The sequence below is a fragment of the Alligator mississippiensis genome, chromosome 8 (genome assembly GCF_030867095.1).
Source record: "Alligator mississippiensis isolate rAllMis1 chromosome 8, rAllMis1, whole genome shotgun sequence".
Taxonomy (NCBI): domain Eukaryota; kingdom Metazoa; phylum Chordata; order Crocodylia; family Alligatoridae; genus Alligator; species Alligator mississippiensis.
The window spans coordinates 13293217-13307954 of NC_081831.1; the positions used below are offsets into that span (position 1 = coordinate 13293217).

Below are 14738 nucleotides of genomic sequence, written 5' to 3' on the forward strand. Positions count from 1 at the left end.
CGCACATGCACGTAGCACCCCCTGCCTGATCACCCTCCTCCCACTTCCTCCAGCCCCGAGCAACCCCTTACAGGCTGGGTCTCAGCCAGCCTGCAAGGGGAAACTGCCGTTTCCTGCTTTTTTCTGTGATTTTCATCATAATTGATCAACACTGTCGAGTGTCTCTGCAAGCCCATTTTTTATTGTTGCGACCCCAAATGGGGTAGGAACCACTGCCTAATAGTTGGGCTGATTTGGGAGACAAAACATACCAGCACTGCTGGTATCACCTGAGGATGCCATTCTCCTGGACTCAGATGCAAGAGACAAGTCATGTTTTGGAGCGGTCAGCCGTGGAATGGGATAGCTGTGGGATGGATGGAGATAGATGAGTGACTGGGTGCAGCATCACAGCCCCAGAGCAGGATGTGTGGGGAGCAGAGAGAAATTAAAGGGGCATTTTCTAGTTAGCCTGAGAGACTTTGTGTTTCCCCAAGTTTAAGCCCCAATGACATGGCACAACACCAGGCCTATCCATTCCTCAACACAACAGTGTAAAGGGGCAGAGGTCAGAAATAGAGCTGCCAGAGGTGCTTTTCCTTAAAGTTGCTGCACCCCATCTCACTGTTCATGAAAACCACAGCTTTACAGAGCTCAAAATCACAGCTTTAAATGCTTGTGTTTGACACCAGGCATTTCCATTCACTTTAGTGGTTTCTATGGAGAATGGAGATCAGCAGCAGGAAGGAGACATACCCAGGCTCTTCCACCCTGATAGGCTTGTCTTCTGATGCAGCAGGGTGCTGGGGTCCTTTTCCTGAGGCATCTGGTTGGCTGAAAACAAACATCTCTTCAGTGGGAGAACACAAAATCTTAATACTAATGGACAACACCAGTGGTGGGGTCTAATCTCCCATTGCTGGTTGCAAAGGTATTCTCTTACCTTGGTGATAGAGGACATGGACAAATGTAATATCCACCAGTATAAAAAAAGGAAGTAGGCAAGGAAAACCCATAACTGAGGTAACTTCACCCAATCCAGAGAATTATCCCCCTGGGAAAAATTAGGGTTAAAACACCAGAGGCCTAAATTACACTGGTTTAGGTTTTGTCTTTGTGTGTCCATCCTTGGGTAGCCTTGCTAAAAGCTAACAGGCTACTATCTGCTCTTTTGCTGCATGGAGTAATAGCCGCCTACTCTATGAGCTACTTTGGGATAGCTGCACATTGGGCCCTTCTTGATCTCAGCAGAATTTACGTTGGTTTATATATCAATGTAAATGATCCCAGAATATGGATACATCTGTCTGGGACCAGAGAATAAAGGTCCTTTCCTTCATTTGAAAACAAACTCTTTATCCCAGCCCTGGCAGCCCAGTTATGGGAGTGATCAGCAGTCACTCTCTTCAAACCATTCAGCTGCACAGACAGAGGGAGCAAAGGCACCCTAGAGGAAACCATGACGGCATACAAAGAGGACGCTTCACTTCTAGCTCATCTGTTGTTATGCCTGAAGATAAATCCGGCCATAGCTATACATTTGGAAAGAGTTCTGTCAAGGAACCAACTAAGGTATTTTGCTATAACTCGCACTCAGCTCACTGAACAAGGCTGGATCAATTTTGCTTATATAACTGAAAAGCCCCTGATGAAGTCAATGGGACTTGACTCTGAAATGCTCATTGGGGTGAGGGAAGGGGATTCTTTACCTGGGGTGAGAGATGGGGTCTGCGTCTTTGTCCTGCACCACAGGGCCTGAGGGCCCAGCACTTTCCTCATTGACCTTCCCCTGCACCTGGGCTTTCTTCCGAGACAGGGCGTTATTCAGCCAGTTATCTTCCTCCTCTGTTGGAGCAGGTCTAGCTGCTGCTTCCTCTGCTGCTGGCTTTGTCCCAGATGGGGGCTGGCTGGCAGGGCTGGGTTGCTTGGCAGCTGTGAGGCTTGATGGCACATTCAAGGGGGATGCTGTGGAAATACCTTTGGCTGAGTCCTTAGTTGGAGACAAAGGATCCAAATCAATGAAGTCCTCATCTTTCAGCCCCAGCCAATCAGCCCCATTTTTGCTGCTTCGCAGGGGGCTCCTGGTAGGTGGAGTAGCTGGTTTGGACCTTTGATCAGTTTTCAATTCACTGATATTCTCTGACGAAAACCTGAAAACAGAAAGACTCGCACACTTGCACCCCTGAGAGAGGGTTTCAGACCCCAGCTTCCTGTTGTGGAGGCAGCATGTCTAAGGCATCAGACACGGGTATTTCTCTATGAAAATGATACCTGACAGACTGACGTCTTGACTGGCGGCCTTCTGGGGTGGAGGCCAGGGTGGGTTGGTAGGCACCAAAGGTGAAATCCTCCTCTCCCCAAATGTCTTCCTTATCTGTTTAGACAGGTGTTTGAACATCAATCTCTAGGGGTAAGTAGGCAGCACACAAACACACAACACTCACAATCATCCTCGTGTGCTCTTTCTCCTGTTTGGAGCCTTGCTAGTATTCCCTCAGGTCTTATCTCCACTAGGAAAGCTTTGAGGTAGGGCTGTAACTGGAACAGCTGTGCATGGGCACCAATTGGAGAGTATGGGGCAACTCTTCCCTTTCCCCTAAACAGCATACCCATCTTAACCACAGTTGGCACAGAATACTACTGGCAACGCCAACACCTGCCCATCTAAAGGCTTAAGTCAAACTCGGGCTGAGCGACAAGGATGGCAAGCCCTCCTAGCACAGCCATGGCTTAGCCTAGGAAAGAAAAAGTGCTTTTACTGGTATACTGATTTTCTGAGTGAAATAAGTGCGGAAGGACATTCATACTGGTATAATTTGAGATGCTGATTTTTACCATTGTAAACATACTATTATAAATATTATATTACCATTATAAAAATACTACACACACAATTATATCCCTCATGACACTGCTGTAGTTCCCAGAGTAAATCTTCCTCACCTGGCTGCTTCTGGTATTTCTTATCCAGTTTGAACTCCTTTGGTTCCCCCGTGGCTGGTCGCTCCAGGAGTTTGGCTGAAGTCCCTCGTCCCAACAACTCATCCAGCTTGGAGCGGGCAGGGCGGACCTCTTCTCTGCCAGAGCACCAAGAGTTACACACTTCTATGGCACGGGATGCAAAGGGCTGAAACACTACCTTGTGGCAGGTGAGTTAGGATGCATCAAGGAGCTGGCGGGACATTGACATTCTCTGCAGAAGCTAAGCTGCTGCTGTTGCTTTATTTTTCTCAAAACCCTAAGGGCCAGACACAATTCCACCTGCAAGGTGTTTAATTGGATGTGGGTTTCTATTCCACCCTCCCAGAGTCCCTGAGAAGCCAGCAACCTTACATACTTCCGTAAGGTGCTTTCCGGTCACCAAAGCAGCAAGGACTAACCCAACTTCTGCATGAGTGACTGCTCAGAGACTTGAGCAGGGTGGGAAAGGATCATATTTAGGAGGCTAATAGGTGGAAGAGGATCTTCCCCCAAATTTCTGCCCATATGATTTAAAAAAACAACAACTGTAACTCAACCCAACCAAGTCTGCAGTCAGCCCAGAACTGTAACTGAGAGGAGCAGACAGCCTCAAATATCTCGGCCAGGTTACCTTTTTGATCCATTTTGTAAGGAACCTAGCACAACGTGGCCCTGTACAAAGACTTAGTAATGACAATGACAAATGGGAATACTGCTAACTATTTATTTTAATAAATCAATCCTGCTGCTCTGAGATAGTGAACTGAACTCCAGTATTTTGTCATCTTTTACCCCATTTCTTCCTTTCCCCCTGACTTAGAGACAACTCCAATGAAACATCAAGGGCCCTAGCAGGGGTTCATGCCTCTGCACCCACTTAGATGCGAGGTAATATAACAGAGTCTTTCTAGCACTGCACTTCATGACTGGAACCAAGCCTCACTCCCACAGGAGTGTTTCAATGCTTCATTTCTATCTATAGCCTTGTGTACAGAAGGAAGGGCCTTACTCTTCCCCTTTCCTCTCCTGCTTCAGATCTCCCTTCAGACTCTCGCCAAACCCCAGGGCACTCATGAGGTCATCAGCATCATCTTCAAACATCAGCTCTTCCTTCTTCCGCATGGGGGCTGTTGTGTGGCCAGGCATCGAAGAGAGTGATGTCTCTGCTAAACGGAATCAAGAGCTGTTGTAGCAGTGACAGTCATGATTCCAGTATGAGTTTATCCTCCACAGGGCACTAGGCACAGTCTGGTGGGGTCCTCTACATGGTTATGCAGAAATGATTCTTCTGGGGCCAGAAACACAAATCAAAGGGAAGTGACAAAGCAGGAGGTCCATGCTTTTATTTATTTGGATTATCTGTCTTCTGGAGAGCTTGGTGAGACATTTTTAACAGCCCCTCAACTCCCAATTTGTAGAGCTCCAGATATCCTAGAAGCCTCAGCTTTGCCAGAGCTTTTCACTCCTGAACTGTAGTACTCCCTGGGACTGGCTCCCTCCACCAAGGTACATGATTGGCAGCATTTCCTGCTATAGGAATCCTGGATGTTCTCCCCTGACACAGCTCTACCAGCTAAAGCACAAACTTGACCTGTGGCCCTAGGCACAAGGGCCCCTAACTCTGCTAATCCTGAATCTCCACAGAGATACCAAATGCGCCCCAACTTGCTAATGTGAAAAAGTACCCGTCTGGGGCTAGAATAATTGCAGAATTTGAACCCAAGTCCTAGGAGACGAAAGACCAATTTTGATCCAACTGAGCAACTCAGACCTAATTCAAGGGACAGGGTGTATTTCCAGTATTTCCAATTACCTTTCCCTTTGGCTGGCCCAGTGTTCCTTTCAGGGCTAATTTTGGAGCCTGATGGAGGCAGTTTCTTGGCAGCATCTTCCTCTTCATCTGACAAAAGCCCTGTCAAAGGATCATCTAAATCTATGAATTATCCCAAAGGGAAAGAAGAAGGGAAGAAAAGACACGAGTCATTTGGAGGAAGAACTCTAGCTCTAAGAAAACAATGCACCAAGAATGGACAATCTATCATCTTTATTCTGGGGATCCTGTACAAATTAGATCAGGGTGGGCAAAATGTGACCTGTGGGCCAGATGCGGCCCGCCAGGCCATTTTATCCAGCCCACGGGGCCCCTAAAAAATATAGAAAATTAATATTTATCAGCCCCTGGCTGCTTGTCATGCGGCCCTCAATGGCTTAACAAAACTCAGTAAGTGGCCCTCTGCCCAAAATAAATGCCCGCCCCTGAATTAGATTTTGCTTCTGCTCGAGTCAACAGCACTATTTGCTGGGAGCAAGTCTGGTCCCCATGTTTATATTATAATGTAGATATATTAATATATACACACTAGCCAATTCCCCATCAAGAATGATGGGGAGGGGGTGGAGCAGGCAGAGATGGAGTCCTGTGGCCCCCCCATCCGGGCCCGCTCCCCTCTTCCCTCCTGCTGCTTGGGGTCTGGGCCTACTCGGGGGCTGCAGCATCACGGGGAGGGCAGAAGAGGGCTCGGAGCCGACACAGGGGTGGGGGATGAGTGGACCCGGGCCCGAGGGGTGGAGGTAGCCCGCTCCTCCACTCCCCCTGCCGCTGCCATGTCAGGCCAGGCTCGCGCCTCCTTCCCGTTTCCACATTGGGCCCAGGCCCACTCCTCTCCTCTCCACGTCTGCCCATGTCCACTTCCCACACACCGCCACCGTGGTGCGCCCGCTCCTCCCCACACCCCCACTGTGTCGGCCTGCATCAGTCCTGTGGTGGTGACGATGGAAGTGGGTAGGGGTGGGCCAAGGCGAGCGCTGGTGGCTTCACCCCTCCCATGGTGTCCTGACTCCATCCCTCATCCCCGTACATGGCCACCTATTGACCTGATCCAAAGCCCATTGAAGCTACTTAAGAGGCTTTCTACCCTTTTCAGCAGGCTTTGTAACAGGGAGCATAGTCTTTTGGTTAGAGTAAAGAACTGGGATGTCAGGAGACCTGGATCCCATTCCCACATCTGTGACCTCTGGCTGCTGTGACTCATTCTTGTTAGGTGTAAAGCAGATATAATCTTTCCCTCCCTTCCTCCTCTGCAGGGATGATGGGAAATTAGAAATTAATGCTTGTAAGGAACTATCCTTCTAAAACATATCCCTGCAAAGATCTGAGAGAAACTATCAATTAAAAAAGGTCTGAGGGAACATAAACCCAAACACAGTGCCCACAGAAATCGCACAAGAAGATAGCCCCAAGGCAGGCTATTTTTAAATCTGGGTTTTCTAATTACTTCCTTATTCCCTTACTTGGTTGCTTTTTAGACTCATCCTCTGCTGTGCGAATAGAAGGGAAGAAGGGACAGAGAAATGAACTAAAAGAGATCCTCACAAATACACACGTACCACCCACTTACTCTCTGGCACGTTTCTTTGGCATTTCCACGACCAATTGGTACACTCTCTCCTACCTTAGGCTTGCTGATATAATTCGGAGGCATTTGGGCAATGTATAACATAGGACTTAATTCAAGTGAATTTGGTGCTGGCAAATGGTGCCTGGAAGCTGAAGTCGGCTCTATTATGACAGCAGGGATAACAGAGGAGTCTTAGCTGCCCTGTGGCTTTGACACCTGACGTGGAGAGCCTCCCTGGAACAAAAGGGAGCTCAGGGCTTCTAGCCTACTTAAGGCTAGACCTCTCTGTCACTAACCTGATGAAAACATTTACACTGCGGACGTATTAGGAACTGCTGAAGGAGACCAGCAACTCCCATCACACAGGTACCTTCATGGTACTTTGACCTGGCCCAGATTTGAGCTGAAGACCTCTCTGATTCCTATTAGCCATCTACTCCTCCAGCAACCCTATCACTAAAGGGGATGCCTCCCTACACCCTTCCCCTTAAATTAGGGTGTTAAACAGTAAGCAAAGAGAGAGCATAGCTGCACCTGGCAACTTGGGCTACAGCAAGATCTTACCTTCAAAGGAAAACTTCTTATATTGCTGTCGGGTGGTCGGGGGAGTGGTAAGAACTTTCTTTTCAATCCTAGTTGCCAACTCTGCCACAAAAGGGAGGCCATTGACACGGTCAGAAATGGGGTTTCACATACAGGCAGGCATTAAGCTATATAAAGGGATAGCAGCCTGGTGAGGCAGTACCTGTGTGTTAAGAGGAAGACAGCTACAGTCCTCTAAAACAGAGTTAGGTGAGATCTGGGCATAACCCTTAGCTGGGCAAAATGTCAGGGGGGGGACTCTTATTGGACCACTCTGTGCTACTGAATACAAAGGGCAGATTCAAGAGAACTGAGTTTCTAGAGGGTGAGGATTGCCACATCCAAGAGACTTGGTCATGGACTAGCAATGTCCCTAAGTGTGATCCACTGACCATATTGGAGGCCCTGCTTCTAGGTAGCCAAAATAATCTTTCTACATAGGAACATCCATGCCACTGAGGGTACTCCATGTTCAAAGTCCCAGTGCACAACAGCTTCAAGCCAAGTCAATTGGAAATCAGTTGAGCTGTACAGAAAGAAAACTCATAGGCGTCCCCACTTACCTTTCTCAGTACTTGTTAGCTTCCCTGCTGGTTTTATTGGGTTTCCTGATGACTCAGTCTTCTCAGGACTCTTTGCAGTTGTCCTGCCAGGCCCAGAACCAGGCTTTTTTATGCCTAAGAGATCAGCTTCCATATTGTCCATATCCTGGAGATAAGCAGAACATTCAGGAGCACAAGGAGCTGAGCCAGGGCTCTGGAGCTCAGCCAGTAGAGAACATATGAAGTTTTGCATGATCATTAACATAGGTCAAGTAAAACCAGGTCTGTGGTATGTGATGCATTTTTTATATGCTGCCCAGGGGTGGAGACCTCAAGGCCCTGCTCTCTGCCTGGGGAGGATTTACCCAGAAGGTGGTAAGTGGATCTTCACTTCAGGCCTATTTCCCAGTCTGGCTCTAGTTCTGCTCCTAACCAGAGAAGCAATGGTAGCATGCTTGATCCCAACATTACCTCACCGGGGTGGCCCCAGGGAGAGCTAAGGGTCATGCCACAAAAAAAGCTTCTTCATGTCAGCTTCAGCAAACATGCTGGTCTCCCCAGTTTTCAGTGACTTCCAGGCAGGAGGTTTTTTACTGGACACAGATGGGAAAGCAAAGATTGAGGCTGCAAGCCTTTCATGTATGTTACATTTCGGTACTTAAAACTAAGATGCAACCAAAGACACAACAGTGTTGCCTGTGAAGAAAAGATCTGGGAAGACTGGCTGCCAGTTAAACCATGGTTAGGAGAATCAGGAATACAGACTGGGAGAGAAGTCAGAGGTTAGTTTCAACTCAGCAAAACTCTGAGAATATCAATATTTTACTCAGTTACCTTCAGGGTTTCTAGCAGAGCTTGTGGATCTGCATCCGAAACATCAGATCCCTGCATACCAGATAAGGAGAGAGAACAAACATGGGCATTTTCAGAAGCATATGGCACTAGAAGAGACTCCAACAAGCCCAGAAGACAAAGGAATGTTTTATTTTTTGTTAAATATTTTCACTTGATACAGAAAACTCCATCCTTTTTAGGCACCTATTATTTTACACCTGCTGTTCCATAGCTAGCTGTTGTCTAGTCTGAAAATGAGCAAATGAATCAGACAACCCAAGTCCTGTCCACATTAAAACAAAGTATCAGGGAGTCTGTCTGATGTGGTAACAGATAAGGTGATGTGTCTACAGATGTTAGGCCAGCAACACAGCAGCTAAGAATCCCAGTTCTGCTGCTGATTCACTGTGATCCTGGACAATTCACATCAGCACTCAGGACTTCTAAATTTCTTCAACTTGTAACATAGGAATAATAAGATGTGCCTCACTACTCAGAGTACTATCCTTGTTTACTGTTTGTCAAATGCTTTCATGAGGCTTGGGTATTTTTCAACTCTTTGAGAGAATGAAACAGTTATGGGGAAACTCTTGATCTGGGGAAATTTCCTTGATGAACTCTGGCTGTAATTCATGGAAACAGTACTATCACTTTTGCTTATTTATTCTCACTATAAAGTGTTTGGAAATTCTTTGTCTGAAGGACATTATATCAGACTAGACTATATTGTTATGCAAGTCACCCTGGTAGCATCAGCCTCATTTAAGGTTTTTACTTCTCATTTTCTCATCATCAACCCATGTCATTCCTGTTTTAGAACAATTAGAGGGACATGTGAAAAAGCTCTTCAGTCAGTGAGATTTCTACAGTCAGATTCATCTCTGGTGCGCTGCTGTTGCCTCCAATGGAGTTGTACCATGCATGACTCTGGCTCTATGTGTTCGCTACATAGCCTGTCCTCCAACCTTCTGCCTCACATACACTAGAAATCTAGAGACCATGAGGACTCTCTCCTGAAGGACACTCACCTCTGTAGCTGCACCTTCCTCAGCTGCCAGCTTGCTGAAAAAGTCATCCTCAAAAAGGGATCTGCAAGGGACAAGCAGGAGGATTAGGCACTTCTCTTCTTGCACTTCATTACTCCCAACACAGAAGGTCAAGATGGAGGTTGCTGCAGAAGTCATCTGTGGTGTGTGAAGCACATCTGACATTTAAAGTGGGAGAGGACTGGAAAAGGCCCCTAAAATGAAGGATTTATTCAGACAAGCTAGTATTTGGATGGCTGTTTTTTCTATGTATTGTTCTAGTGTTCCCTGCCTAACCCAATACAGGAGTCTTACTACATCAACAGACAAGGGGTTAATCAAGATCACAGCATGGCTCATCATTTTTAACTAAACAATATTCAGAATGAGATTTCCAGAAGTGTGAAGGCAGAGAACTGCCCAGTGCCTACTGAAATGCAGAGGGAAGAGGGCCAAATGCCCTTGTTGATCCTTAAAAAAACCATTCCCCCACAGTGATAATTGTAAATTCAGAACCTAAATTACTAGTACTAGGAAGTGAGGCCTGGGAAATGACTGTACATCTTACAGGGTGCAGACAGACCAGCATGGAGCAAGGCCTCTTTCTTCAATCACCTATTTAATGGCACAATTCAGATGTACTCACTTGTTGTTGGTCCTGGAGCTGGGTCCCCTGGGTCTCCCTCTACTGGCCCCAGAAGGCTGGGAAGGTCTGTTAGATCTAACAGGGATTTCATCTGGAAACAAGATACAGGCAGTTTGGAATGTGTGGGTGAAAGCTTATCCTGGACCAGTGGTTCCCAAATAACTCTGGGGTCACATTTCCTTCTTAAGTTTGTCCTACTGCTGTGTGCTTCTGGGATTCTGTTTTACAGAAAATAAAATGCTGATACTTCATGTCAGGACAGCCACACTGTAACCGCTCAATCAGACACTGCAGAGTTGGTCTTCATTATTTCTTTTGTTCCTTTTCCTGCATGCCTATTGCCCCTTTTCTATTTCTTCCACTAATGAGCTCTCTAGAAGTTTGTCTCATACCCTCTAGAGATTGAACAGGCTGCATGGAAAGTGAGCTGTCCTTCCAGCCCTAAAGGGGGTGCCTATAGGCCAGGGTAGAGACAGCATGGCAGGGAAAATTTGTCTGTAGGAGTAACCAACAGCATAGCTGCTCTGTGGATAAGATGATAGCTTTGTTTTGTTTAGAGAGCCAGCATCCTTCACTAGTTCCCCAAACACATGGAAAGACTACAATATAAACAGAGTTTCCTTCTCAATGCCAAGGAAGATGCGTTTACCATCGTCTCCAAGGAGGTCACCAAGCACATCACTGATGGAGCCTAGAGAAAATAGAGTAAGGCCATTGTATCAAAAGAACTGGCGACACAAGAGACAGAAAAGTTGTTTTCTGTATATTGAGATGGTTTGGATGTTTAAAACCTTCAGACTCAGGGATGAAAATTTGAGTGTAAGCATCACTAGCAAGAGGTCCTAAGTTCTCATGGCCACCCAAACAATAACTTCCACTGATGTCACTGGGAGCAAGATTTTCTCCAACCGTAACCACCAAGGCAGTTTTCCTAGTCTCTGGGGATAACCACTTTCCTAGTACGGGATATTAGGCCTGTGAAAGCGGCTAGTATTCGTTTCAGATTTGGCTGATTCGGGGGACAGTGATTTGATTTGGTGATTCAAAACACTGTCCCAGTTCAATTTGGCCGAATCTTATTTGGAGATTCGGCTGCTGCCGAATCTCCGAATCAGCCAGGTCCATCCCCTGCCTCTCTCCCAGCCCGGCAAAGGCTACCTCAGCTCCTGGCACTTGTTAAAAAAAAAAAAGGCCTGGTTCAGTGGGTGCTCCTGGGCGGGGTGTGATTCCCACTCTCCCCCACTGTGTGGGGGGCTCTACATGAGCCCTCCAACCTGCCTCTTGCTCCCTCAGCCCCCGCATAGGTGCCCCACCTGGACCAGCTCTGGTCCTTTTAGAATAAAACAAACAAACCGAAAAACCCCCGGACTCACCGCTTCTGCCCGTGAGGGGCAGGGCGATCCCCACTTCGCCCCTGCTGCCCTATGCCACGTGGGGGTTCTGCATGAGCCCCTGAAGCCCCGAGGGCACTGCAGGACTAGTAAGTCCCGGGGCTTTTCTTGGCTTGTTTTTTTCCTTAAAAGGCCAGAGCTGGCCCGGGCAGGGCACCTATTTGGGGGGGAAGGGGGGGAGGAGCAAGCAGGGGCTGGCAGGGGTCCCCCCATGGTCCCCTCCCCTGCCCCTAGTACTTACCAGCTTGGAGTCAGCTGCAGCTCCCTCCTGAAGCCACCAAGGACTGCCTGAATCATCAATGCTCTCTGAATCTTTTCCAAAGATTCAGAGAGCTTTGAATTGATTCAGTCCTTTAAATTGGTCCCCTGCTTCAATTTGGATTCGGAGATTCAGCCACTGAATTGGGCCGAATCTCCTCTGAATTGAATCACTATTCAAAGCTTTGCACAGCCCTATGGGATACTACTCACAGAGGTAATTTCATAGATTTCATAGACATTTGGGCTGGAAGGGACCCCGGAGGATCATCCAGTCCAGCCCCCTGACCCAGGGGCAGGAAGTCAGCAGGGATCATAGGATCCCAGCAAGATAAGCATCCAAATGTGTCTTGAAGGCGTTCAAAGTAGGTGCTTGAACCGCCTCCGGTGGCAGTCTATTCCAAACCTTGGGTCCTCGGACAGTAAAGAAGTTCTTCCTTATGTCCAGCCTGAATCGGTCGCAGCTGAATTTGTGACCATTCAATCTTGTCATCCCTTGGGGCGCTCCGGTGAACAGATGTTCCCCCAGATCTTGATGAGCACCCCTGATAAATATATAGGTGGCCACCAGATCACCCCCGAGCCTGCGTTTTTCCAGGCTGAAGAGTCCCATGGCTCTCAGCCTCTCGTCGTAAGGTCTGTTTTCTTGACCCCTGATCATGCACATGGCTCTCCTCTGCACCCTCTCAAGCTTCTCCACATCCTTTTTGAATTGTGGAGCCCAAAACTGGACGCAGTACTCCAGCTGCGGCCTCACCAAGGCTGAGAACAACGGGAGAATGAGGTCCTGGGATTTGCTTGAGAAGCATCTATGGACGCAAGCCAGCATTTTGCTCGCTTTACTAGCCGCCGCATCACACTGAAGGCTCATGTTCATCTTGTGGTCAATCATGTATAGTTAATGTATAGTTAACCTCTCACTTTCTTTTCCAGTGGGAACATCTTGGCTTTACGCCCACTTTATGGAAATGGGGGACTCCTCCCTAGCTTGCTCCTGCAGCCATGCAGATGAGGGCAAGCAAAACTCAGGGGCAGCCGAACCCCAAGCCTCCAGGTGCGGGCCTGTACATAGGATGCCTGCCAAATGATTTGAAAGCATCTGAAGCTCCAGGTGGGGGCGGAGGATATTTACCAGTAGTAGGGCCACATATGGTTCTTGAATGACTCATGGATTTGGAATTGATTTGGCTTGGAACATGAAAAATGTTACTTAAAAAAAAAAGAAGAAGGTTTGGGCTGAGTGGGGCTCTATGGAGAGTCCTGCCCTCACTCTGCCAAATGGGGAATTCCTTCTTTATTGCATCTCCAAGATCCTCCCATCAATCAGTTGCTGGTCACATACTGAGATTAAAAGAATCTAATGAAACTCTATACCCAGGGCATATTGAAAAATCCCAAGGGCTCTCTTTAAATCCCCACCTACCTACCTAGGCCAACTGCAATTCTGCAGGGGGGGGGCAGCATGCAATGGCCTCTGCCACCTAAGTAGGTTGATGTGGGAGATAGTAAGGTGAAGTTGACAAAGACATGCTCTCCTCTGGATCAGCATAATTCCCCAGGGCCCTTTTTATATATTACATTTATACAGCAATTAATATGCTAATCATGGCATAAAAATGGTAAAGGTACTACATGTGCACCCACTTTAAGGTGCCATAAAATGACAAACCTGCACTAAAAATGTGCTACATATAATGTAACACATTTTTAGGGCTGGTTTGTATGGCATCTTAAATTGAATGTGTAGCAGGTTGGGGCAGGGGCTGACACTCAGCTGACTTTGTCAGCTTCAGCCAGGGACCACAGTGGGGTCTCAAACCAGGCCCGATGCAGCCTGGAATCTGTGGGCGACCAGCTTTCAATCTGCCAGTGCAGAGAAGCCTGGGATAATGATGTAGAAAGAGTGCAACTGGTAGCTGATCCCAATCCCAGAATCATGCCTCCTGCCATGCACGTGTGGCATAATATAGTTGTTGGGATTGGGGATCAGATCCCAGGACAACTTTAAATTAGTATGTGACAGGAGCCTAAGAAAAGGCATATCCATCTGATTTGAGGGGTAGCTCAGAGGTTTCCAACCAGCAGGCCATGAAGGGTTGGCTGCCGGGTCACGGCATGAGCTTTAACCACTGCTAGCAACAGTTCTATGCCCAGGCCGCACCCATGCCCTGATGACTGGCTGGGCGAAAATATCCTCCGCTTGGCCAATGACTGTGACTTTAGATTTTGAAATTGGACCGTGGTAACTGTGGCTAGTCACTTCCCTATCAGCGAGACTGTTGTAACCACTAATGTCTGGCTTGTCTCCTATGTGTATCCTCTGCAGCTAGGTAGCTAACATTAGCCAGCTAGTGATGTGTACGTATGATTTTTGGCCATTGTCTCCCTCCATGTAAAAAATAAATTTAAATATGTAAATTAGATTGTTTCTATACCCGGTTCGCCAGTATTCTTTGAGTGAGTTTGCTGGTCTGCAGCATAAAAAAGGCTGGGAACCACTGGGGTAGCTGACATTCAATGCTGATTCAGCAATGATTTGACTCAAGCAATACTAACACTCTGCATGTCTGACATGGCTTTGAACCAAGGAAGTGAATCATTAGCCAGGATTCACCACCTTGGACTTCTATGATTGTCAGGAGCACCCCCAGTTTTGACCCACCTATTCTCAAGCAGACTAAGGGTAGTGAGGTGCAGACGAGGGCTCATACCTTTTAAGCCTTTCTTCGGTTTTGTAGCCTAAGGAAAAAAATAAATTTTGGCTTGTTACAAAAATAATAAGCACCGGAAGCAAGACACATCCAACAGGACTTTTCCTGCATGATGATCATAGGGCTGGAAGGGGCCTCAAGAAGCCATTTAGTTCAACCCCATGCTCAAGGCAGGATCATCCCCAACTAAACCAACCCAGCCAAGGGTCTGCACAACTTGCTCTTGAAAATTTCCAGGGATGGAGTTTCCACAGCTTCTCTAGGCAGCCGGTTCTAATGCTTGACCACTTTCACAGTCAGAAAGTTCTTCCTAATCTCCAAACTAAATTTCTCCTGCTGCAGTTTGACACCATGCTCCTAGTCCTGTCCCCTACAGCCATGGAGAACAGTTTATTCCCATCCTTTTTATAA

The 14738-nt window shown here is 47.3% G+C and overlaps 1 protein-coding gene across 8 annotated transcripts in view; it reads right to left on the minus strand.

Annotated features, from left to right (window-relative positions):
- The window catches only part of FBF1 (Fas binding factor 1), a 29688-nt gene that overhangs the window by 12975 nt on the left and 1975 nt on the right, over positions 1-14738 (minus strand). For 4 of the 8 annotated variants that reach the window (XM_019494353.2, XM_019494352.2, XM_059732141.1 and 1 more), the window contains exons 3-16: positions 14328-14355; positions 10617-10658; positions 9968-10058; positions 9325-9385; positions 8297-8347; positions 7484-7628; positions 6903-6983; positions 4754-4873; positions 3950-4106; positions 2923-3056; positions 2251-2353; positions 1689-2129; positions 736-813; positions 252-346 (exon numbers count right to left, since the gene is read on the minus strand). In XM_019494353.2, the coding sequence (XP_019349898.2) occupies positions 252-346; positions 736-813; positions 1689-2129; positions 2251-2353; positions 2923-3056; positions 3950-4106; positions 4754-4873; positions 6903-6983; positions 7484-7628; positions 8297-8347; positions 9325-9385; positions 9968-10058; positions 10617-10658; positions 14328-14355 (1627 nt within the window). The remainder of the gene's footprint in view (positions 1-251; positions 347-735; positions 814-1688; positions 2130-2250; positions 2354-2922; positions 3057-3949; positions 4107-4753; positions 4874-6902; positions 6984-7483; positions 7629-8296; positions 8348-9324; positions 9386-9967; positions 10059-10616; positions 10659-14327; positions 14356-14738) is intronic. The other 4 variants (XM_014601996.3, XM_019494354.2, XM_019494355.2 and 1 more) reach the window with 4 other exon arrangements.